The sequence below is a fragment of the Globicephala melas genome, chromosome 13 (assembly GCF_963455315.2).
Source record: "Globicephala melas chromosome 13, mGloMel1.2, whole genome shotgun sequence".
Lineage (NCBI taxonomy): Eukaryota > Metazoa > Chordata > Mammalia > Artiodactyla > Delphinidae > Globicephala > Globicephala melas.
The window spans coordinates 70,445,439-70,468,644 of record NC_083326.1 but is presented as its reverse complement, the minus strand read 5'-3'; the positions used below and the strand labels follow the sequence as shown (position 1 = coordinate 70,468,644).

At 49.3% G+C, this 23,206-nt stretch overlaps 1 protein-coding gene across 1 annotated transcript in view; it reads left to right on the top strand.

The window, feature by feature from the left end:
- The window catches only part of MYO18B (myosin XVIIIB), a 221,074-nt gene that overhangs the window by 104,436 nt on the left and 93,432 nt on the right, over window positions 1-23,206 (top strand). Inside the window, exons 25-32 of the mRNA XM_030859841.2 lie at window positions 2,069-2,188; window positions 2,480-2,588; window positions 4,537-4,661; window positions 9,093-9,247; window positions 12,873-12,996; window positions 13,872-14,072; window positions 17,994-18,104; window positions 22,388-22,492. Coding sequence (XP_030715701.2) covers window positions 2,069-2,188; window positions 2,480-2,588; window positions 4,537-4,661; window positions 9,093-9,247; window positions 12,873-12,996; window positions 13,872-14,072; window positions 17,994-18,104; window positions 22,388-22,492 — 1,050 coding nt within the window. The remainder of the gene's footprint in view (window positions 1-2,068; window positions 2,189-2,479; window positions 2,589-4,536; window positions 4,662-9,092; window positions 9,248-12,872; window positions 12,997-13,871; window positions 14,073-17,993; window positions 18,105-22,387; window positions 22,493-23,206) is intronic.

The following is a 23,206-nucleotide window of genomic DNA, read 5'->3' as shown; positions in this document are numbered from 1 at the left end:
TGTTGTGTGACTTCCGAACACTCCCCTTAAGCCTCGTTTTTTTTGTCTGTTTATTGAAATTGGCATTTTGGCCTGAGCTGTCACTGGTATGGTCAGCAAGATGGGAGGGAAGCCGATGGGCTGGAGGAGAAAGAAAGGTGGGGGGCATAGAATGGACAGGGCAGCCCCAGCTCAATTTATGGTTTAGGCTATTTAAAAAAGATATTTTTGGTTTGTGTTTTTCTGATTACAAAAGCAGTTTAAAAAATCACCAGTACAGAAATGCATCACAAGGAAATTGGAGTCCTCTGTGAGTCCATCGTTCGGGGGTCTGTGGCGGGGAATCCCCATTCACAGCTTGGTAATGCCTTTTTCTGTGCAAGTACAGACAAAAATGGAAACATGCCAAACGTTCTATTTTTTTTTTTCCCCTTGACAGTATGACTTGGGTTTTTGTTTTTTTTTTAATGGCAGAACATACAGATCTGCATCCTCCTTCTTCATGGGGCAGCTGAGTGGTTTTTGAGGCCACGTGTGAACTGATAGTTTTGACGGGGCCTGGATTCCACACCAGAAGGGCCACCTCGACTCTGTGTGAGAGCACCACACGGCCGCTCCTCGGTACCACACGCAGGGTCTGATGGGAAACTGTGGTGTTTTGACATCTTTATATGCAAGATCTATGGCATAGAATGGGATTGCCAGAGGACAGGAGACATCACCTAATTTAGTGCATTTTGTAGCTCGGGTGACCACAGCCCCAGAGAGGAAGAAACTTGTCCAGGGTCACGCAATATGTTGGTGGTTGTGTCTGAACTTGAACCCTGTACAGGGTTCTTACCTCTATTTTTTTTTCTTTTCGTTCTCTCCCTCTGGACTTGAGCCACTGCCTAACACAAGGGGTAGCCTCAGTTTCATGAGGACTCCTCTTCTGTTCAAGGTCAATTCTGTGCCTCTTGGTCTAAACTGTCCACTCATATGTTTCTCTCCTCACTTTCTTCGGCATATCCTTTAACCCAGAAGGCTGTATTTTGGAACAATAAGACCACAGAAGCGCTGACCCGTTTGGTGTTTGTTGTTGGTCGGTTATTTTGGGGGGGGAAAAAAAAGTCAGTGCAAGTGGGAATTCATTTAAAAATAAACATTTTTATTTTTAACTTTAAACGTGTCTACCTCAACTCACTGAGGTAGGATCAGAGCCCTTTGAGGATAAGCGTCTGACCCCAGATCTGCTTCTTTTTTGGACCACACCCCTAGCACACAGCTACATGATTTCCAGTTTTGATTTCTTTAAAGCAGAGCAAATGGCAAAGAAATCTGAATGCAAAAGCCTAAATTTTTTACTTCTGGTTTTTTCTTTATAGTTTTTGCACCTACACCTGTTTGACAGAATTTTAAGAAGCAACTCACTTGTATTTGTTACCTCCAAAGCATTCAACCTAGTTTTCATGGAAACTCTGCCCGGTCCCATTTTACAGGTTTATGTAATAGCTAATAGGATAGGTAATGGCGGTAAAAGTGTATGAGACATAAGCAGGTTGGGAGCACACACAGTCGATACCGGGTGAGCGTGGCTGTCACCTGGTAGGGGCAGGTGGACCCTGGGGAACCGTGCAGGTGTTTCCTGGCTGAGGGCATCCCTGGGGGGTGGGCACCCGTGAGCGTGTCTTACTGAGGGAGCCTGTTGGTTGGCCCAGTGAGATGGCTCCCTGAAGGACGGCTAAGGAGAGTTTCTACCAGAACAAGTGGTTTTTAATTGAATGCTTACTGTGTGCTGGGCCCCATGCTAAGCTTTACGTGGGTTATCTCAATCCTCACGACAATTCTCTCAGTTATCCACCCCCCGCTAAACCCGAGAGAACTGAGTGTCCGAGAGGCGTCCTGCCTGGTTCAGAGTGTTGAGCCAGGGATTCTAACACACCTGGACCAGTAAAATTCCAGCACCCGTGCTCTTAGCCACCTTATGCTGAAGGGTTGCCTTGCGAGAAGACCCAGTGATTAGTCCAAGGGTGGTCCTGTGGAGTGTGTGTGGAGGCGGAAGGATGTGCAGCGCCCGCAAGTAACCCTGCCTTCCCCCTCCCCCTCCCAGATTGCGGAGTTGACCGCAGAGCTGGCCGAGGAGCGCTTCAAAGGGGACGTGGCCTGCCACGTGCTGGAGAGTGAGCGGGCAGAGCGGCTGCGGGCCTCCCGGGAAGTTCAGGAGCTAAAGGCGAGTGGTCGGGAGTGCCGGGGGTGGGAGTGGCTGAGCAGAGTGGCTGGGAGAGGCGTGCCTGCCCCCCCCGAACCCCCACCGCCCCGTGCTCACATCTGGGATGCACAGGCTTACCGACTCCCACACTCGGAGTCCTGGAGGACATTTGAGTCTTCCTAAGTCTTGGCCTTGCAGGTGTCCTGGGTGAAGACTGTGCAGGGGGTAGGTGGCCAGTACTGGTTTGGGGGCACCTTAGGTGAGATGGCCTCTGTCTAGCTCCAGTTTGAAACCTTGAGGCCTCTCTTCCAGAGCAAGTATGAGCAAGTCCAGAAGAATTTGGGAGAAGTGGAGAAGCAGTTGGAAGAAGCCCAGCAGAAAATTCGCTTGAATGATTTGGAAAGGAGTCGCACTGGAGGAGGTGAGCCACTGGGACCCACGGTATTAGACGCTGGTGGAAAAGCTGTCCTTTTATTCCATTCATTCACATGTACTGCGATCATGATGCTCTAGGCGCTGCATTAGGGGCTGAGACGTTGGCGGAGAGAAAGGAACAGTCCTTGCCTTCTCAGCCCAGTGGAAGACACAGGCATTAAACAGATAGTCCAGCAATATCCCAAGTAATAAATTATCAGTGTGGCAGGTGCTGTTTAGTAATAATGCAAAGAATGATTTAAAAATATACTGGTTCTGGGCTTCCCTGGTGGCGCAGTGGTTGAGAGTCCGCCTGCCGACGCGGGGGCCACGGGTTCGTGCCCCGGTCTGGGAGAGGCCACAGCAGTGAGAGGCCTGCGTACCGCAAAAAAAAAAAAAAAAGTGATGTCAGGCACTTAGCAGTTACTGAATGAATGGAGAGAGGGTGAGAGGACCCCTGAATTGCCCAACGAGAGGTATGTTCGGAGGAGCCAGGGGTTCCTGGTGGTGCCCGCCTTAGACGGTAACCTGGGGACTCGCCTCTCACGGCTGGATGGGCAGGATGACATCTTTGTCACCTCCTCTCCCCAGTCTAAATGAGTCAGCTGAGGAGGATTCCCAGCGTGCCTGTCAGCCTTTATGAAACATTGATACCATTCCTTCAGTGCCCCCAGAGAATCAATGCCCTAGAAACATCAGGGACACTCAGAGGAGCCAAGGTCGGAGGTGGTGGAGGAGAGGCAGGGCACACTTGCTTCCTGCTCTCCTCTCGTTATCCTCTCCTCCTGGCTGCCCCCAGGGCAGGCGTTTTCCAGGGAGGTTAATCCACAGGAGTCTGAGGTTCTCACATACCTGAGACCCAACAAGGCAGGGTCCACGCAGGGAGTGGGGAACGTGTTGGCCCAGAACCGGCACAATTTCCCCAGGAGAACATCAGCCCCAGGTCCACCCCGACTGTGATTTATGTCTGAATGATACTCCCCGGCCATCTGCTTTCCTGTGCAAAGATATGGGAGTCGGACGATGGGGGAAATGCGCTTGGCTCATGAGCGCATTAGCTGTGCAGGCTTTCAGCTCGGGATGCTTATTCCAGGAAGCTAATCCACAAATCTTTTGTTTTTCATTATGAAAGTAATACATACTCATTACAGAAAATTTCAAAAATACAGGAAAGTTGAAAGAAGCAATAAAACACTTTAATCACACCACTGCAGTGGCACCACAGCCTCTTCTGTGAATCAAGGTGGAGTTGAAATTACTAAAGATATATGTTTTCCCACTATACATGGTTAAGTATTTAAAGAGAACCTTTTACGGTATGCGTCCAGCACTGAGCCAGACCCTGTTGTGTGTCGGTGGGTAGTTCATAGAAGAATTTTAGTTGGGCCCTGCTCTCAAGAAACTTGCAAATGCTCTTCATTTAATAGACACTTTAATTATTGCTCATTGATTTATTTGTTAAGTAATTCAACCAACAGTCGCTGATTTTATACTCTTGTCACCCAGTGTGGTAGGCCAGTAGGATGACTCCAGTTGGTGAACTTGTGTTACCATGTGGGGGGGAACGGCTGTGTGGGGGGGACTCTTCTAGAGGGTGTGGAGAAACCCGCAAATGACTAAAACAGCTCCCCTACCCTCAAAAATTATGGACTTCCCTTGGGGAAAAAAAAGTCTTTGCACACTTGTAGAGAAATTGAACAGTGTAAAACGACCAAGCTTAAAATAGTGAGTGGTCAATAACGTTAGACACCTGGAGGTAGTCAGGGCAGGCTGCCTGGAGGAAGTGGTTTTTAAAGCTTGGACTTAAAGTGGGATTTCCTAATCTGAAGCCTGAGGTCGAGCCTCAGGAATTCTATTAACACTGTGAAATTGTGCACAAAGAGCTAAGACCGTGGGAGAGAACCACCCTCGTTCACTGAGCCTCCCGTCCTGGCCTCTCTGACTCTGTTAAACAGCGGATGAGTGGCAGATGCGCTTTGACTGTGCTCAGATGGAGAACGAGTTCCTCAGGAAGCGTCTCCAGCAGTCCGAGGAGAGGCTGGACTCGGAGCTGGCGTCTAGGAACGAGCTGGAGCAGAAGGTAAGGCGGTAGGGAGATAGTCTGGGTTGCAAAAATGGCAGCGATTGGGCAGGGTCTCACCTCCCTCTTCAGGGTGTTGGCTGAACCCAGGAAGGGAGAGAGGACATCCCCTGTTCTGTGCTCCACCTCCACTGATGTTACACATGCAGGTCTCTATGGGATATGGGTGATAGTTTCTCTACATGCGAGTGTTCGACACTGTGGACTAAAGAACATGAAAGTGAGCTCGGGATCCCTGAGTTCCAGTTCCCTTTCTGCTCTGACCTTGTGGAAGGCACTTTTACCTTTTGGGTCTCAGGTTTCTCATCTGTAAAATGATTGTAATGTGCTCTTAAAATAGTCAAATGATATCAGCCCCCATTGCCTCTAGCCTAACCTGCCACCTCTATCTCTCGTCTAGATCAGAGCAACAGCCTCCTAACTGGTCTCATTGCTTCCAGCCTCTCCCCTCAACCACACAGCAGCCAAGGGATCTTTCAGCATCTCTTTCAGGTCGTTCTGTTATCGCAAGTTAGACTGACTATCGCTGGGAATTGTTTGCCTGTGTGTTCTGTAAATTTTGATTGTGAGTACATCTTCCACAGGCGCCTCTCACACACCAGCCCCACGTGGTCTGCATTGTAGATGTTCCTTTTTTCCCTTCTGACTCTCGTGGTGAGATTTTATGTGTCTTTAGCTTTTTTTTTTTTATTGAGTCTATCTTATTTAAAAAATTTTAAAAACCTTTTTATTGATTTTAACTGGAGTCTTATGTTTTTGGATGTGTTCCTCTTAGAAGAAGCACTTTTGCACTTTTTCTTCTGCAGCAGGCCCCGAGGTTATGCTAAATAAATTCTGCATTTCAGATTTTTGCAGCATGTCCAAAGTGTCAGGCTGAACTTTGAACCCACACGAGGCACAGACCTGGGGTTTTGATTTCTCACGGGAATCCTTTCTCCCTGACTGGGAGCCAGAGTGGCGGCAAGCATTCTTACCACCTTCCAGGCCATGGGTGGAGCTTTCCTTGCCCCCTGTCACATAGGTGCAGCTGTTCAGGGTCCTGGCTTAGTGCAAGGGTTTTCCTTCCAAGCTCCCACCTTCCGTGGCCCCGAGGCCTTGTCTCCCGTCTCCCTCTGGGCGTTTGAACACAGCCTCTATCGTTAGGGATATTTCTGGATCTGTCTGCTGCTCTTCTTGTCCCCCACCTTGGCTGCCATAGTGTCAGCATCTACCATGAGTGTTCTTGTTTTGTGTCCGCTGCATTTCTGACATCCTACAATTTCCCTTTTTTCCTTGAAAGTGCCGCTGGGCATTACAAACATAATGTAACCTTGTCTGGCGTATCTAGATGAAAGTAGTGTGGCCTCTGTTTCGCATTGTCTCCAGCCACCGCTAGTCTGCGTTCTCCCCAGTCTACGCTTCAGCCTGTGGCGTGCTGATAACCTGTCGCTCTAAAAACAGACCCTGATATGTAATGTTTGCCAGTTGCCGATTTCCGTGGTGTAAATGTTCCCACCATGGCCAGTGTCAGGCTACCATTGCGATGTCACTGGATGTGGAACTGGGAAGAGATGTGCAGAATCAGTTTTAAGTTGGTACGAGACAGCTCCGGCACACCACTGCGTCCAACCAACTCAGTTGTTTAAGGCTCACAGGAAAATTGAGAGGAAGGTACAGAGGTTTCCCATCTACCCCCTATCCCTACACTTGCATAGCCTCCCCCATTATCAACATCCTCCACCAGAGTGGGACCTTTGTTACAGTCAATGAACATTCATTGACCCATCACTAAAGGCTGTAATTTGCTGTAGTTTACATTAGGGTTTACCCTACTGTCATGTATTCTGTGGGTTTGGACAAATGTGTCATGACATGTATCCATGTTATAGTTTCATACATATAGATTCAGTGCCCTAAAAATCCTCTGTGCTCCATCGGTTTACCCTCGCCCCCAACCTCTGGCAAGCACTGATGTTTTTTACTGTCCCCATAGCTTCACCTTTTCCAGAATGTCATATAGTTGGAATCATACCATATGGAGCCCTTTGAGATTGGCTTCTTTCACTGAGGAGTATGCATTTGAGGTTCCTCCACATCTTTTCATTTATAGCTTGATAACTCATTTCTCTTTAGCTCTGAATAATATTCCATCATCTGGACGTATCACAGTTCATTTATCAATTCACCTACTGAAGGACATCTCAGTTGCTTCCATGTTTTGTCAGTAAATATCCATGTGCAGGTGTTTATGTGGATGTAAGCTTTCAGTGCCTTTGGGTGAATACCAAAGTACATGGTTTCTGGATCATATGGTAAGAGTATGTTGAGTTTTGTAAGAAACCATCACGCTGTCTTCCAAAGTGGCTGCACCATTTTGCATTCCCATCAGCAATGTGTAAGAGTTCCTGTTGCTCCACATCCTCGTCAGCATTTGGTGTTGTCAGTGTTCTGTATTCTAGTCATTCTAATAGGTGTGTGGTAGTATCTTGTTTTAATTTCCCTGATGACATAAGGTGTGGAACATATTTTCATATTCTTATTTGCCATCAGTAACCTTCTTTGGTGAAGTGTCTGTTAAGGTCTTTGGCCTGTTTTTTATTTGAGTTGTTTGTTTTGTAATCATTGGATTTTAAGAGTTCCTTGTATATTTTGGGTAAGTTCTTTATCAGATATGTCTTTTGCAAATATTTTCTTCCTGTCAGTGGTTTTCCATTCTCTTGATAATGTCTTTTGCCGAGCAGAAATTTTTAGTTTTAATAAAGTCCAGCTTATAAATTCTTTCTTTCATGGGTTGTGCCTTTGGTGTCATATCTAAAAAGTCATTTGCCAAATCCAAGGTCATCAAGGTTTTCTCCTATGTTATCTTCCAGGAGCTTTATAGTTTTGCATTTTACATTTATGTCTGTGATCCATTTTAAGTTCATTTTTGTGTAAAATCTGTGTCTAGATTCATTTTTTTTGGCACGTGGATGACCACTTGTTTCAGCACCATTTGTCGAAAAGATTGTCTTTGCTTCACTGTATAGCATTTGCCTCTTTGTAAAAGATTGACTGACTGTATTTCTTTGGGTCTTTTTCTGGACTCTCTATTCTGTTCCATTCCCTTTTTCTCCCCCCCTCCTTCCAAAAAGCCTTATTCTTTCTCACCTCTGGGCCTTTGCATATGCTGTTTCCTTTTCCTAGAACACTTTCTTTCCCTACCTAGATATCTCCAACTAACCTTAAGATCTCAGCTTAAATGTCCTTCCCTCCAGAAAGTCTTCCCTGACACATTGGGTTGGGTGCCCCTGAATTATTTTTCCGATGTAAGCCTCATCATGCTGTGTTGTGATTATCTGCGTACTTCCTGGTGTCCCCATTAGAGATTAGCACAATAAGAGTTGTCATATTTCCTGTCCTGCTATTTTATGTATATATAGATATATATTTCCTCATTGTGAGAGCAAAGTATCATGAAATCAACTTGCAGAGGTGGGCCAGGATGAGATCACACGGGATTTTATACACAGTGGAAGTGAGGCTCTCTGGAGATGGTTTTAGGGGTCACTTCCAAGCTGGACATTGTATCATGATGCTCAGAAGACATAGATAACCAGTGAGGGGCAGCCACAGGGGAACAGCCCAGTTCTTTCTATAACAAATTATAAAGTCGGGTCAGCCTCCCCAAGGAAGGAGGGATACTCATGCTACATTAAAAAGTAATAGAAGTGCAACCTTTTTCTGAGCAGCAGAATATATGAAAACATCCCATTTGCCTTCAAATACTGAATTTAGAATTACAGGCTTCATTAACTCAGCGTTTTGCTTATTTAAAGCAATTCTTTAATGAGGCCATTTCTTCAAAGCGAGTGTGCTGAGTTGCCCTCTCTCCCAGATCTAAACTAGGACATTTGGGAGGGTGTTTCCTGGAGGAGATGCAAGTGCCGTGGCTTTCCTGTTTGTTTCCAGCAGCGCGTGTCCCCGTGGAAGTCAGCCCATCTCAAGCGCCAGTTACCGCCCTGACCTTTGGAGCCTGTCTCAGGGGTTTCCTGGTCACATTTTCTCCATGTGCCGTTTGGGCTGCTTCATGGCTGACGCGCATGCGTCTCGCCGGATTATGCCCACTGATGTGGTTATCAATTATGCGTAGTCCTTAAGGGGCTGTCAAGTTGAGGCAGGGCACGTAAAGGATCTGTGGGCACACTGGCAGGAGGATTATTGAGGAAAATTAAAAACCCTAAGAGAATGATAGACACTCCCGCCCCCCATTTTATCCCTGAGCAAACTGAAGCTCAGAGAAGTAGCTTCCTCACGGTGGCACAGGTGAAAAGTGGTCAGGACAGGGTCGTTCCAGCCCCCGTGCCTATTCTCTTCCCATTACACTCACACTGGAAACAGCAGCTACTTGACCTAGGAAGTAGGGGGCAGTTCGGTGCTGACAGAGGTGGCTGATTCGTTCTGCTCCTCCCACAGCTTGGGGAGCTGCAGAGTGCTTACGAGGGGGCCAGGAGGATGGCCCAGCAGCTGAAGAGGAAGTGCTACCATCTGACCTCCGACCTGCAGGACACCCACTTCCTGCTGGAGAACCAGCAGAGCCGAAACCACGAGCTAGAGAAGAAGCAGAAGAAGTGAGTCGCGTTCCACGTCATCACCTGGGTGCTGGGGTCTTCTGGGGTCTCCGGATTCTTCCAGACCCCTCCACTTCAGTCAGGGCTCTTCATCCATGGAGCCTACCATCCTTGTTCTGCTCTAATTTTCCTCTCTCTCCCCTCACACATTCCTATATGGTTCTCCCAAGAATCTAGCAAGAAATAATTCCTTTCTGTTACCCAGTCTCAGCTCTATTACCAACTGACCATGTGAGCTTGGGGAACTTTCTTGGCCCCTCTGGGCCTCCGCATCCCCACTTATCAAGTGTAGAGTTCATTGTGGAGGGCAAAGACAGCCTGGCCTGGTGGTTAGGGGTGCAAGTGCTGGTTCAAGTCCCAGCTGGGCCTCTTGCTAGTTGTGTGACCTTGGACAAGTCATTCAACCCTTCTCAGCCTGATTCTTCTCCTTAGGTGGAGCGCCTCCCTTGTGGTGAAGACTAGATGATAACAGTTGGTAGATCCCGCAGGACTAGGGTCTGGTTCCTGTTCTCACTGTTGAAAATGGTGAGGAGGCCAAAAACTTCAGTCAGTGCCCTTTTCATTTGAAGTTTAGACTCTCAGCTCACGCGAGCAGTTCTGGCAGGGACTGGGCTTTGTGCACAAACAAGATGCCAGTCTTGAATCTGCACACTGGTTCCCGTGCTTGCTTTCCTGGTCTAGGTGGGTGGAGCCTAGACCAGGAGCCCGGGTTTACACTCACAGGCCTCCTTACGTGCAACCTCAGCTTCATCCCTGGACTCCTTGGCTGTGTCCAAAGTTCTTCAGCTCACCTGGTGAGGGTAAAGGTGTGCAGGGGTCTTGTTCTGAGCCAGATAAGCCCTAATGGAAACTTCCTAGGAGGCAAATAGATGAAATACAGCCTCTTTGAGAAGGTCCAGGATAAAAATACAGAAAAACCTTGCTATGTGTGCCAGGATGTGGTTTTGCCGAGGTTGCCGATTTCCACCAGGTAGCAAGCTGAGTTATATTTCCATGCGACTGGCACAGGTCTTGAACTCGATCTGCATTAAATATTGTTTCTCTCATTCACCTTTGAGCTTTCCTGAGCTGGCTCCTTCATTTGGGGGGGAAAAAAAGAAGCTCTTTGGGGTGTTATTAGTGCCCCCCCAGAATGAGAGAAGTTTCTTCTCCTCTTGCTGGTAGCTGACTCTGTTTCCTTCTCCACCTTCCCATGGATGCTCTGGCTAAACCCTGTCCTTGCAGTGGGGAGAATGGCTTAGTCCCACCTTGGTCATTTCCTGGGTGACCTTGTCAAGTGACACTACCTGTGTGGGCCAGACAGTGACTGATGTTTCAGAGCCGTCCTTGGACTTCAGCAGGCCACCTGGTGCTGAAGAGTGGCTCTGACAGACCCCCATCTGTAAATTGAGAAGTAAGACTCCATCACCCCTCAGGTTTCTGCCAGCTGTGACAGTTCTGGCCCTTATCTGTGGGTTCCACTTCCGAGAGGCCTTATGAGGGGGTTTCAGATTTCTGATGGGTGGCAGGGGCCAGGGTTCTGCCCTTGGAGTTTATGCAGCCAGAAAATTCCATCTCTCTGGTCTTCCCTGTGATCGACCCCCTTGGACAGAATCCTTCATTCCAGGTCCTCAAGAACCTCCCCGTGGTGGCCACCGGGAAAGTCGCCATTTCATCATACTTACATTTCTTCTTCTTAAGACTTACCTGCCCTGTCATGCTCTGTACTCCGTTACCATATCTCAGCAGAAGTTAATTTATGTTTTGATGCTCATTGCAAATAGCAGCCATTACCTTTCTAGGTGGGCTGGCACTTTAGCAGGGAGCCCATAAGGGAGTAGAGGTCTCTGTCTAACGGTGGAGATTCAGGCAGAATGCCTATAGTGAGGGAGAGATCTAGAAGCTAGTGTTACTCTCTCCCACCTCTTTAAGCTTGATCGAAGTGTAGATGCAGCTGCCTCCTTAGTTTGCTGGGCTCTGGAGGCAGTGATGTCTCCGTGCTGATAGAGTTCCCTGCCCCACCTTGGCTTCTAAGTTCAGAGTGGCCCAGAACGGCTCCATTTGAGTTTGGCTTCTTGTTGCCATGGTTACTCATGGGTCACAGAGCTCAGTTCCGAGGGCTGATGGAGCTCCCGGCTGCTTCCACAGGGAAAAGGCCTGTGCTGGAGCCACGGGAGGTTGGACCCCCAGCCCGCTCCTAGTGGGGTGAAGGGTGTGAGTCCCTCTGGCCTCAGGCAGTTCGTCGGTCAGTGCGTTCCAAAAGTTAGGGTCTGTTGGAGGCCTTCTTAGGCATCAGGTGGCCCAGTAAGGACTCCTTTAAGACATCCATCACTGTCTGGCCCCCAGTGTCTTTCCTTCCTGTTCCAGGGCGTGAACAGGTAGATGGGGGACCAGCTACATCAGCAGAGAAGCTGGCTCAAACCCACTTTGGGATTGTGGCTGAATCACTCACCTCTCTGAACTTCAGCTTTCTCTTGTATGAAATGGTTATAATGTGTTTCTTACTGAATTGTTATAAGGACCCCATGGATCCCAGCTCAGAGCCTGGCCCTTTGGGACTGCTGGACCATTATCATCATCACAGTGTGGCCATTTCAGAGGCAGCCAATAGTGCCTCTTGAATGATGTCACCAACAGCCAATCAGAAAGCCTCTGGGCCCTTCCAACAGTAGGCCCCCCTCATATGACCTATAGTTGGCTCTTTCAGGAGTCTTGAGGCTTTGAATGACCATCCAAGGGGTATTGGATAATCTTGTAACAAGGGAGATCTTCTTCTCACCAAGGACAAAATCCCATGCCCAGTTCAGCCATTCTGGCCACACCCAGTTCCCTGGAGCACGTGGCCTTTCTGTGTGGGCTGAGGGCAAGTGACCAAAGTCACATCTTATTGAGGCTTATCAGAGCCTCTGCCAGTTTCCTCGCCTGTGATAGGGACAGAGGCTGATGAGTGGAATGATGTCCAGTCCAGGAAGCGCTTCCCACCTAGTGGTCACCATCGTGGAGGGGCAGGTGCGCTCCAAAGTAGGTACTTCCTGATTCCCCAACGGCCCCCATAGGACTGTCCAGTCTCTGTGTGTTCTGCTTAGGAACCAAATGAAGACAAGATGGTATGTATAACTGTCCAGCATTCTATCAGTAATAACCGTGCTCTAATATGGCTAATGAGTGCACGAGCCCCACAGTATCATGCACAATATGAAATGTTGAATATCCCTTGTTTGTGCTGATAAGTACATTCATGTACCAATCAATGGATATTAGATGCCAAACCTGGGCCTTGTAGAATTAAAGGTCCTTGGCGTATGTCAGCAAACCTGATAGGTTAGTTTTTTCTGTATATCTATATGTTTTTTGTTCTTATTCTCTATTTGTATAGTTTTATTCTATTTTTATTTTTGTGTATATGTTTTTATCACATTTTAAATAAGTGTCTGGTATTTTTGTGGAAACTATAAACCCTCAGCGTTGCCCTCTGGTGTTCAGGATTCCTACCCCACATCCACAAACCCTCTATCATTTAATTCTCTTTCTGTCCCTAGCGGTTCTCAGCAAGCTAACTGCCTCCCTCCAGCACCCGCCTTCCCTCCCCCACCCCCGGCCCAGGCACACCCGCCTCGGGGCCGTGACCCACGTTCTGCTCTGACAGGTTTGACACGCAGCTGGCCCAGGCCCTGGGAGAGTCCGTGTTTGAGAAGGGCCTCCGAGAGAAAGTCGCCCAGGAGAACACCAGCGTCCGGTGCGAGCTGGGCAAGCTTCAGCAGCAGCTGAAGGTGAGGGGCGGGGGCACAGCGCCCCCTGGCTCTTGGTTGCTGGGTCTCAGGAAACCCCTCCCTCGCACGCCTGCAGCAGATGGTGCGGGGCGAGAGCTCTGCGTGTGGCCGTCCTGGTCGGCCAGTGCCGGCGGCGTCACTGGAGCCCAGCGCGCCTGAATCAGCAAAGCATGGGTGGCAGGTGATGGATAAGCAGGCCTCCCTAGCTCCACGTCCCTCGGGATCTTGCTCCAGTCACCTGCCTGCCTTCCGAGCTGCCCACCTGGGAGCGGGGAGAGGCGTGCTCAGGATGAGTTAGCTCTAGACCCAGCTAGGGGCAGTGCCCTGTCCCCTGCAGGTGCCAGTGCAGAGGGATTTGATTAAAATATGACACAGGCACCTCCCTCAGCTGCTCCTCAAGGCCTGCTGTGGCTCCCTGTTACTCTGGGAGAACCTCTGCACCTCTTAGCCTGGCGGGCAGCTCCTTCATGATGTAGCCCAAACTTCTTTCACCCTGGAGCTGACTTTCTAACCTGGAAGAGTCATGCCTGGCCACTTGGCTTCCCTGCTCCAACATCTCAGGCCCACCCTTGGCAGGTACACAGCTTTCAAATGGGGCAAACACCTCCTGTTTGTGCTTTGAGGTCTAGCTCTAGGGGCAAGGGCGCTGCTTCCCACAAACTCCCCACCCCAGCCTGTCTGAGCTGTCCCAGGGAGGGGCCCTTGGTGTCCTACAGGGGGCGCGGCGGGGGGCCGCGAGATCCAGGTGGAGATGGCAGTGGAGATGACATGCACTGAACAGTGGAAAGCGCCCTCCCGCAGGTTGTAGAGGTGTCCCAGGGGGAGCAGGAGTATGGTCACGTGACTTCGGATCTCTGCCCACCTTGTCTCTGTAGGGAAAGGAGCAAGAAACCTTGCAGCTGAAGCAGGAGGTGGAGATGCTGCAGGCCCAGAAGCAGGAGCTGCTGGGGTCACCCTCTCTGGCGGAGAATTGCATTGCGGGCTTGAAGGAGAGGCTCTGGAAGCTGGAATCCAGCGCCCTCGAGCAAGAGAAAATCCACACCCAGCAGGAAAACACCATCAAGCAGCTGGAGCAGGTAGGAAGGTCCTGTCCAGGGCGATGCCCTGCCCCATGCTGACTCCAGTGCAGAAGGCTGTTGTCAAAATACGACATAAGCGCCTCACTCAACTGCTCGTCATCCTTCTGTGGCTCCCTAGTACCCCAGAGCACCTCAGCCCCCTAGGTCTGACGTTCAGACCTTTCACGATGTAGCCCCCCTCCTGCCATCCTGCAAGCGTCAGTGTCAGCTCCTCCGAGAAGCTTGCCCTGGTCTCCTTCTTGCAAACAACCCCACCTCCACGCCGCTCCTTAGCCATTTGGTTCTCCTTCATAGCACCTGCCATCATATGCCATAGTGCTTTAAAAAGTGTGCTCAGTGCTTCTCTCCCCCATTAGGATATAAGCTTCAGGGAAACAGGAGGACGTTTTGGTTGATCTTGCTTATCAGGGCATCCCCAGAGCCTGGAATGAGGCCGGTGCATAGTTGGTACTCATTAAATAACTGTTGACCCAATATCTGGTGTTTATTGAGCGCTGTCTGTGTACCAGACTCAGCCCTAAGCTCTCCTCACATCTCACCTCATCAATCTCCACAAGAAATTTATATGCTGAGATATTAGTATTACCCTACTTTATGGATGTGGAAACTGAGGCTCAGGGACGGGATTTGGAGCCTGCGCCATCTGACTCCACAGCGCCTCGGCTACCTGTGCTGTGCACAGCCTGCAGGGAGATGGGAGCCCCGATCTTTGGAAAATGCAAAATAACTGAGGGGAATAAGGCAGGAATCCAATTCTCTTGTACCAGCCCCCTCAACGAAGCACCTGAGGAATATTTTGTCGGCTTGTTTGTTTATATGCCAACTCATTCCCCAAAGAATTCGAGGCAGCTTATAAGATGTATGCATAATAAAACAGAAAAATAAATAAAACAAGCCAAACCAGAAAAACACAAATTAAAACCGGTGCTAAGGAACGGTGGGGTGGTGAATTAATAAGCAGACACGCAGAACATACGATCTTACACACTTAATAGGTTTAGCTCTAAAATTCCTGGTGGCCAGAGAGAAAAAGGAAATGTGAGTTCCATGCTTTTTTTATCATCCCCAAGATAAAAACAAGCTAGGCTTTCAAGGGGAAGCAAGGCTTTTCTTGATGCTTAGTTCTAAAAAAATTTCTCATGTGAGATTTCATAAGGGGTAATTATGTTGAAATGGTTTTAAGGTTGGAACTCCTTTTTCAAGAACATCTGACCAGGCAGCATGAATACGTAAAAGCAAATAAACTGAGCTGCTCTGGTGAAGTGGGGTGAGGGAGTGGGGGCGGTCGGGGGGAGGCTGGGGTGCTGGCCCTTGCTTCTCACTTATCCCCCCTCCATTGGGATGGAGTCTGCTGAGTATTGAGACATGCATGTGGCAGGCGTGGAGGGACAGTCTGGAGTGGTTCAGAAAACAGCATCTTTACTCAGTCAAACCCATATTTATTAAGCACCTACTGTGTGCCAGGCACAGGGTGGATGCTAGGGACGCAGCTGTAAGCAAGACGAATGTGGTCTCCACTCTGCTGAAGGTTATAGTTATGCTGAGTGTTATGGGAAGGTTTAACTTGCAGAATCTGGTTTGGGGAGCAGGTTTGGAACAGTCAGGGAAGACTTCCTGGAGGAAGTGATATTTACTGAAGCTGAAAGCTGAAGGATGAGTCTGAGTTGGCTGACGAGGAGAGTTCCAGGCAGGGGGAACAGCCACTGCAAAGGCCTCGAGGCAGGGGAGTCACGTGGCATTTAAGGAACTGCGAGATGATCACATGCAGATGGGGTCTGTGTGGTGTTAGGCGAGCCCCCTGTTTTCTCTAGATTTTAGTCTCCTCATCTGTACAATGAAGTCGGAGCCTTGTCAGCCCCCTAGCCTCCCCCCAACCCCAGCTGTGAATCTGTGAAGGTTCGTGAAGGAGGTGGGATATCTGTGCAGGTTGTTCTGGGACGTAGAGGGTGGAACAGTGTCACAAAGCAACCCAGAGTCAAGAGTAGAGTGAGCACTTTGGAAAGTTGTGTTACCTCTTGAAAATGCCACCAGGGGACCACTCGGTGCTCGGAAGCAGAAATGTGCTACGGTGACCTCAGGGACCCGAGGCTGAATGCAGCTTCCCAGTACCCCCCGTCAGCTTACACAGGAGGCGAAGCTGACTCAACCCTTTCATCCATCTTCAGCTTCACCCATCACCTCACACTGCACTGGGCTATTGTAGACATCCAGGAGATATTTATTGATTACAACATAGCACTTTTTCCAGGAAATTTTATGTTAACTCATATAAGCTTGACATAAATGGTATTGCAGATGTCAGGAGCGTCCAAGAGGCTAGGGAAAAAATGAAAAAGAAATATTACGTTTACTTGCTTTAAATGCTCCTCATTTTGGATTACCTTCCCGTGACCTCTGTCATTTTAAAGGAGGCAGGGAAGGAAGTTGGCATTTAAAGCGAGCCTGCTTTCTGCCGGAAACTACAATAGGGGCTCTGATGCACACCATTCTTCTTCCTCTTCGCCACAGTCCTATGTAGTAGAGAATATCAATGTTGGGAAAGACCACAGTTGTCTTTTTTCGACTGCATGTCCATGTTAGAGAGGCAGCAATTGTAGCCTCATGAAAGCTTGCTGTGAGGTGCCAGGGCAGAGTAGCAAATGGTCAGGACGTTGTAGTTTCTACAGTCTGCCCCTCTGCACTGGTGGGTTCCATGCTGCTCCATGACCAACAGCATTGAAGAGGATAGATCAATGAAAGCTTGACAGTATAGGTTCCTGAGGCCCGTATCCTGGAGATTCTGACCCAATAGGTCTAGAGTGAAGCCCTGGAATTGACATTTTTTTTAAAAAAGGCACCAGGTAATTCTAATATGCCACAAAACTTGACACGCAAGAGCTTGGATCAGTCTCTGAATTATGCAAATCAAGAAAGTAAACTCTTGAACTAGAATTGGGTCCCATGCCTTCTGCGTCCAGTTCTAGAGCCTTTATGTAAGGTGGCACGGCGTAAACATCACACGCAGCTCTTCTCCTGCCCTGAGCAGGTGGTGGAGGCTCTCACTGAAAAGCCTCATCTCCTTAATGGGAACACAGTTCTTGGTTATGTCAGGCTTCTGGGAAGGGAGGGGCCCATCCTTACTCTGTTTTCAAAATAATGGGGAAAGAAAACGTAATCTTTTTGTGCCAGGCGTTGCGCTACGTGTTTTATATGTCATCTCATCTAACTATCACAAATGTATCTTAAGAAGGCTGTTTTCCACAGAGCAAGGTAACTAATCAGAGGCAAAGTGAATTGTCAAGGTAGCATCTTGGGCAAGTCATCTCCCTCTCCAGGGTTTCCTGTCTTCATAAGTAAACTTTTTTTTTATTTTTTTTTTGCGGTACGCGGGCCTCTCACTGTTGTGGCCTCTCCCGTTGCAGAGCACAGGCTCCAGTCACGCAGGCACAGCGACCATGGCTCATGGGCCCAGCCGCTCTGCGGCATGCGGGATCTTCCCGGACCGGGGCACGAACCCGTGTCCCCTGCATCGGCAGGCGGACTCTCAACCACTGCGCCACCAGGGAAGCCCCATAAGTAAACTTTTATTCTACCATCCATTCACCCACCTATCCGCCCATCTAGAAGAACTTCCCTGATGCCTGCTCCAGGGATGACAAATTTGTTTCATCCTGAGAGTGTTGAGAAGGATTCCAAAATGATATCTAAACGCAGTGGCAAAGAGTATGATTGATTAGTGACGTTATGACCACAGAAGGGATAGAGGCAGTGTTTGGGCTATTTACCTACCATTTCTGACCTCCCTGGGTGCCTGGGGCGAGGTGGGGGGGATGACTTGACTCTCATCCATGCGGTCCCAAAATGAAAAATGCAGCTGAAATGCTAAGGACGACGTGGATGGTGTGGGCCACCCTCACGCGCTGTCCTTGCCGCCCCCAGCTCCGCCAACGGTTTGAGCTGGAGATTGAGCGGATGAAGCAGATGCACCAGAAGGACCGAGAGGACACGGAGGAGGAGATGGAGGACATCCGCCAGTCCTGCCAGAAGCGGGTATGTGAGCCACGAGCACAGCTGTGTCCTGGGGTCCCGGCAGGGTCAGCCTGGGTGCGTCATCCTTAGAGTGAGGGGAATCCCAGGGCCTGGGGACAGTCCCTTCAACCACCTGAGACCTTAGCTTCCCCAGTGCTTTCAAGGGTGCTGGAGCAGACGTACCTGTCCTAACTACGATCCTCGGAAACTGTCTAGCATCATCACCCCAAGATTTCTCCCAAGAGCCCACAGTGCCATGTGACTGATGCTTTGGGTAAGGATTTATATGTTTCAGGAAAGGGACCAGTCCCTTCTGGCTATTTGCCTGGCAAATCATTTCTTACATTTTATCCAAGCTCTTTGCAGACATTTCAGACAGTGTGTAAGAAGGCAGTAAACCCTTGAAATCTTACCACCAAGGCACCATCATTATTACTATTTTTAAATGTTCTTTCTCTCTTTCATTGTACCCACACATGCATATTTGTAGAGAGATCGTTTTACCTAAATGGGGTCATGCTGCTGTTTTCACTCGAAGTTTGTCCTGGGCCTCCTCTCATGTCAGTAAATGCAGATCTAATGTACATGTTTAATGGCTTATAAAAGTATTCCACCTTAGGCGTGTGCTCTCATTAATTCTCTTGTCATTGGACATTTAGGGTTTTCTGTTTTTATGGCCAGTGCTGAGACAGACCTCCTTACAGATGCATGCACTGATGTGAGTGTGAGATGAATCTTTAAAATGCAATTGCTGAGAAGCTTTGGGTTACGCCTCATTTGACAGGTTTTGTCTGGGTAGGGTTTCTGTGGGCCTTTCATAGCCTCGGGTACATTGTGAATCTCCAAGAAGGGGCCGAGTAGCATTTCCCAAGGTTGACTCTGATTATTAGTTCCCTAAGCAGAGTCTCTACAGAGACCTCCAAACTGCAGGGCCTGAGAGCATGGGTGCTGGAACTCATAGACTCTTGGTTTGAATCTTTGCCCTTCCTGCTCCCAACTCCATCAGCTATCAGCTGTGGGGCGTTGGAGAAATCACGTAACCTTGCTAATAAGCCTCACTTCTCTCATCCGTAAAATAGGATAATGATGACCCCCTGCAGGGTAACAGGGAAGATTCAAGGAGATCACAGATGTGGAACTATTGAACAGAGTTTTGTAATGTAACCCTTGATGGTTGGAAACTTACGAGCAATACCGTGTGTGTGTGGATTTTCAGGTAGCTGATCCTTCCAGAGGAACCAGGGAACAAACCTGGTGGTTGCCTTGCTCTTGGGTGTGACTAATCCATCCAAGAGAAGGAGGGTTTAGACACTTGGTGCTCTGCAGATCCCCCCAAGAGCATCCTCCTGGGCGGGGCTGGAGGAGGCCTCAGTGGGGTCAGGACCTCGGCGGAGACGGGACTCTAGTGAGGAAGTCCTGGGCAGGTGGGGTCTCCTCGGCACCCTGTCATCGCCCCGGGCGGGGAGGGGAGTAAGTAAGAACTGAGCCCCTCTCCACTCCCAGTGGTTGGTGCTGCTGCATCTGCTGCCCTTCCTACTCCTCAAATACTCCTTTTGGGGCCCCTCTGGGGGTTTACATGGATCATCCCGAGGGGCCAAGTGCATTCCCCCCAGAACTCCCCAGAGTTGGAAAAGAAGAGTCATAGATTTTAGGTTCAACCAGACCTGTGTGCCCTTGAGTAAGTCTTGTAACTTCCCTAAGACTCAGTTTTCTCATCTACAAAATGGGAGCAATAAGAGAAAATGTTCTACCTTACCTACGCTGTTGTGAGAATAAGATGAAGAATGGCAGATGCCTTATAAACTGTAAAGTGCTGGGAGTTATCATGGAGGGGCGAATTTCTGCTTATTTTCCATTGGGAGAAATGAATGAGATTCTTTGAATACCCAGTGGGAGAAATGAATGAGATTCTTTGAATACCCAGTGGGCACCATGTTTCAGGCTGGGTTCTTTACGTCTGTCAACTTATTTAATTCTCATAAGCACTCTGTAAGGTTTATAGTCCTGGTTCTACAGATGAGGAAACTAGAGTCCCAAAGGTGAAGGGTCTTCCCCAGGGTTACCTCACTGGGAAGTAAACGAGCTCGGACTTGAGCTTAGGTCTGTCTGACTCCAAAGCCCAATCTCTTAACCAAAATAACTAGATTTTAAAAGTTTTTTTTTAGGGGCTTCCCTGGTGGCGCAGTGGTTGAGAGCCCGCCTGCTGATGCAGGGGACACGGGTTCGTGCCCCGGTCCGGGAGGATCCCACATGCTGCGGAGCGGCTGGGCCCGTGAGCCACGGCCGCTGAGCCTGCGCATCCGGAGCCTGTGCTCCACAACGGGAGAGGCCACAGCAGTGAGAGGCCGGCGTACAGCAAAAAAAAAAAAAAAAAAGTTTTTTAATTTTGCAAATGTTTGGACTATGGAAGGCCATTTAGAAAGCACTTGATAGAAGTCAGCCTTGGGCAGTGCTGCATCCTTTAGCACTTCCCGCACATGAACTCACCAAAGGCTCTGATAAGTACTGCATGGAAGGCCCTATTAACTCAGTGGCTCCCACACTTATTCTAGCATGGACTTCCCTCCCTTCCCACCACACACACACAGTACACGTGTGAACGCTATGTGGAAATGTTCTACAGAACACACTCCAGAAAACTTTGCCTTGCTTAATGCGTAATTTTTATTGTATATTTTCCAAAACGAGTTTCACTTTTGCAGTCTTCATTTTAAGCAGGTGTGAGCAGAGTGCTTTGTGTCTCTCACTCTTAAAAGAAAATTTTGAAACAAACTTTCTTCTGAAATGACCATCCATCAGTACTTTTTTTCTCTACGTGGGTCAGGAGATGGAAGCCCCCAGTCCCTGCCCGTGTGCCCTCAGGTGAAAGGAGCACAATTTCTAGTGCATTCCAAGAGTGCCTCAGAGCATCATGAGTGCCCTGAGCCAGGACCCTGATGAGTTGGAGATGTGACCCAGACAGACCGTCCTGAGGCTTTTCCATGGACAGATTTATAAAGGGGGAGGGGGAGGTCAGAGAAAGGTGTTTTTCTCCTATGACAGATACTAACATTAACTGCACATCTAGTGACTGCTCTGCTCAGTCTGTCTCTCACCATGGCAGGAAATCAATCGTTAGAGACCTGGGTGGGAATGCTGTTGGCTGTCTGGTGTGGCACAAGAGCTGGGGCCAGGAGACAGAATGCTGACTGTTCTCAGCAGCAGTTGATGTAGGAGTCTATGCTTCAGGACCGCTCTCTGACTCAGTTTTCCCGTCTGTGAAAGAAGTCATTGAGAGCACAGGATGGAGAAAGGAGGAAGGGGTGAGACAACACACATGAGAGAGTCTGGTGCAGAAGAGGATGTGCAAAGCACCGTTATAGTGGGGTGTCCACTTTAGCAGGGAGTGCCTGCCATTGCTGGGTGATTACCGAGAAATCAGAGCCAATTGTAAACTAAATGAGCTGCTTGTAGCCAAAGGTCTTAGTCAGTTTGGGCTGCTATAACAGAATATCATAGACTGGGGTCTTGGGGTGGGGGGAGCTTAAACAACAAACATATATTTCTCACAGTTCTGGAGGCTGGAAAGTCCAAGATCGAGGTGCTGGCAGATTTGGTGTGGGGTGAGGGCCCTGCTCCTGGCTTGAGATAGACGGCTGCCTTCTCACTGTGTCCTCACACAGTGGAGAGAGAGAGGAAGCAAGGTCCCTGGTGTCTCCTCTTATAAGGGCACTAATCCCAGCATGGGGACTCCACCCTCATGACCTCATCTAAACCTCACTATCTCCCAAAGGCCCCATCGGCAAATAATACTGCATTGGGATTAGGAATTTTGGGAGAGACAAACGTGCAGTCCAAACACCACATAATCTCAAATGCAACATTTTTTTTTTTTTTTGCTGCATCACAGTGTATTTAATAAGCAAGGTGAATGCACCTTATTGTGCTGGATACAATGTTGTGCAGAGTCTTAAAAAGTTAGAGTGCCAAGACTTGTAACTATTCAAGCTGGGTCGTGGCAGAGGAAGGAGACATGTGTTAGGAAATGGGAAGGGAACTGGGGACGGGGACTTCACAGTGAATGGCAGGGGGCTCCCCGTAATTGGCCAGCTCTCCCCATAGTTGTCCAGCTCCTGAGCTTTTAGGCTCCCAAGTTCTCTGACAGAGACACCCCCTCCTAACTGCTAGGTGAGCCGTTGTGGAACTGGGCGAGGGACCATGAACTCCACCTCCCCCACCCCATCCTCCAGAGGGTCCCTGCCTCATGGGGTTTGTCGGGTAGAGCTCTTGTATCCTATGCCTGCATCTGCCCTTTGTGCCCACAGCTCCACCAACTGGAAATGCAGCTGGAGCAAGAATATGAGGAGAAGCAGATGGTCCTCCATGAGAAGCAGGACTTAGAAGGCTTGATCGGAACCCTCTGCGATCAGGTAAGAGGGAGACACCAGCAGGCATTTGGGAAGCGCATTCCCTGCCTCTGGGGGCCCTGTTAGAGAGCTGATTCGTGGGGAGACCCGCTGGAGGGGTCTTAGGACCAGCCCAGGTAGACCTTTCAGCTGGCCTCCACCTGCTCCTCCCAGGCGCCGTCTTCTCCACCAGTTCTGTCTCTGCCCTCACTCACTGCCTCTTCAGAGGGGACCTTCCGTGGGGGGAGTCTTCATACAGCAGGGTTCTTGGAAGGACCCTTGAGAGTAAAGAGAGTGGGCCCAGCCACACGTGACAGACGAGGTCGCCTTGCCTTCAGCCGCTGTCGGGGTGAGAGTATAGGCAGCCTTTGCTTTGACGGGGTGACTGAATGGCTGCTGTGCTCAGAGCTGGCCTCGTGAGAACAGACTTTGCTGAAGGCAGAGCCAGGCCAGTGACGCTTTAGACCCTTAGCTGGGCCACTTCTGTCTCCTTGGCTTTGCGTGATCTAACGAACTGCTCTGAGCTGCTGGAGAGCAGAGCCTTGTGGGGTTTTGCCGTCGTCGCCGTAGACCAGGGTTGTCAGCTGCAGCACTGCAGACGTTTTGAGCTGCATCATTCTTTGTTGTTGGCGGCCGGGGTTGGGGGGGGCGGGGTGCTGTGGGGAGGTGGCGCTGTCTCATTGTAGGCTGTTGAGCGGCATCCCTGGCCTCCACCTCCTAAATGCCAGAAGCATCTCC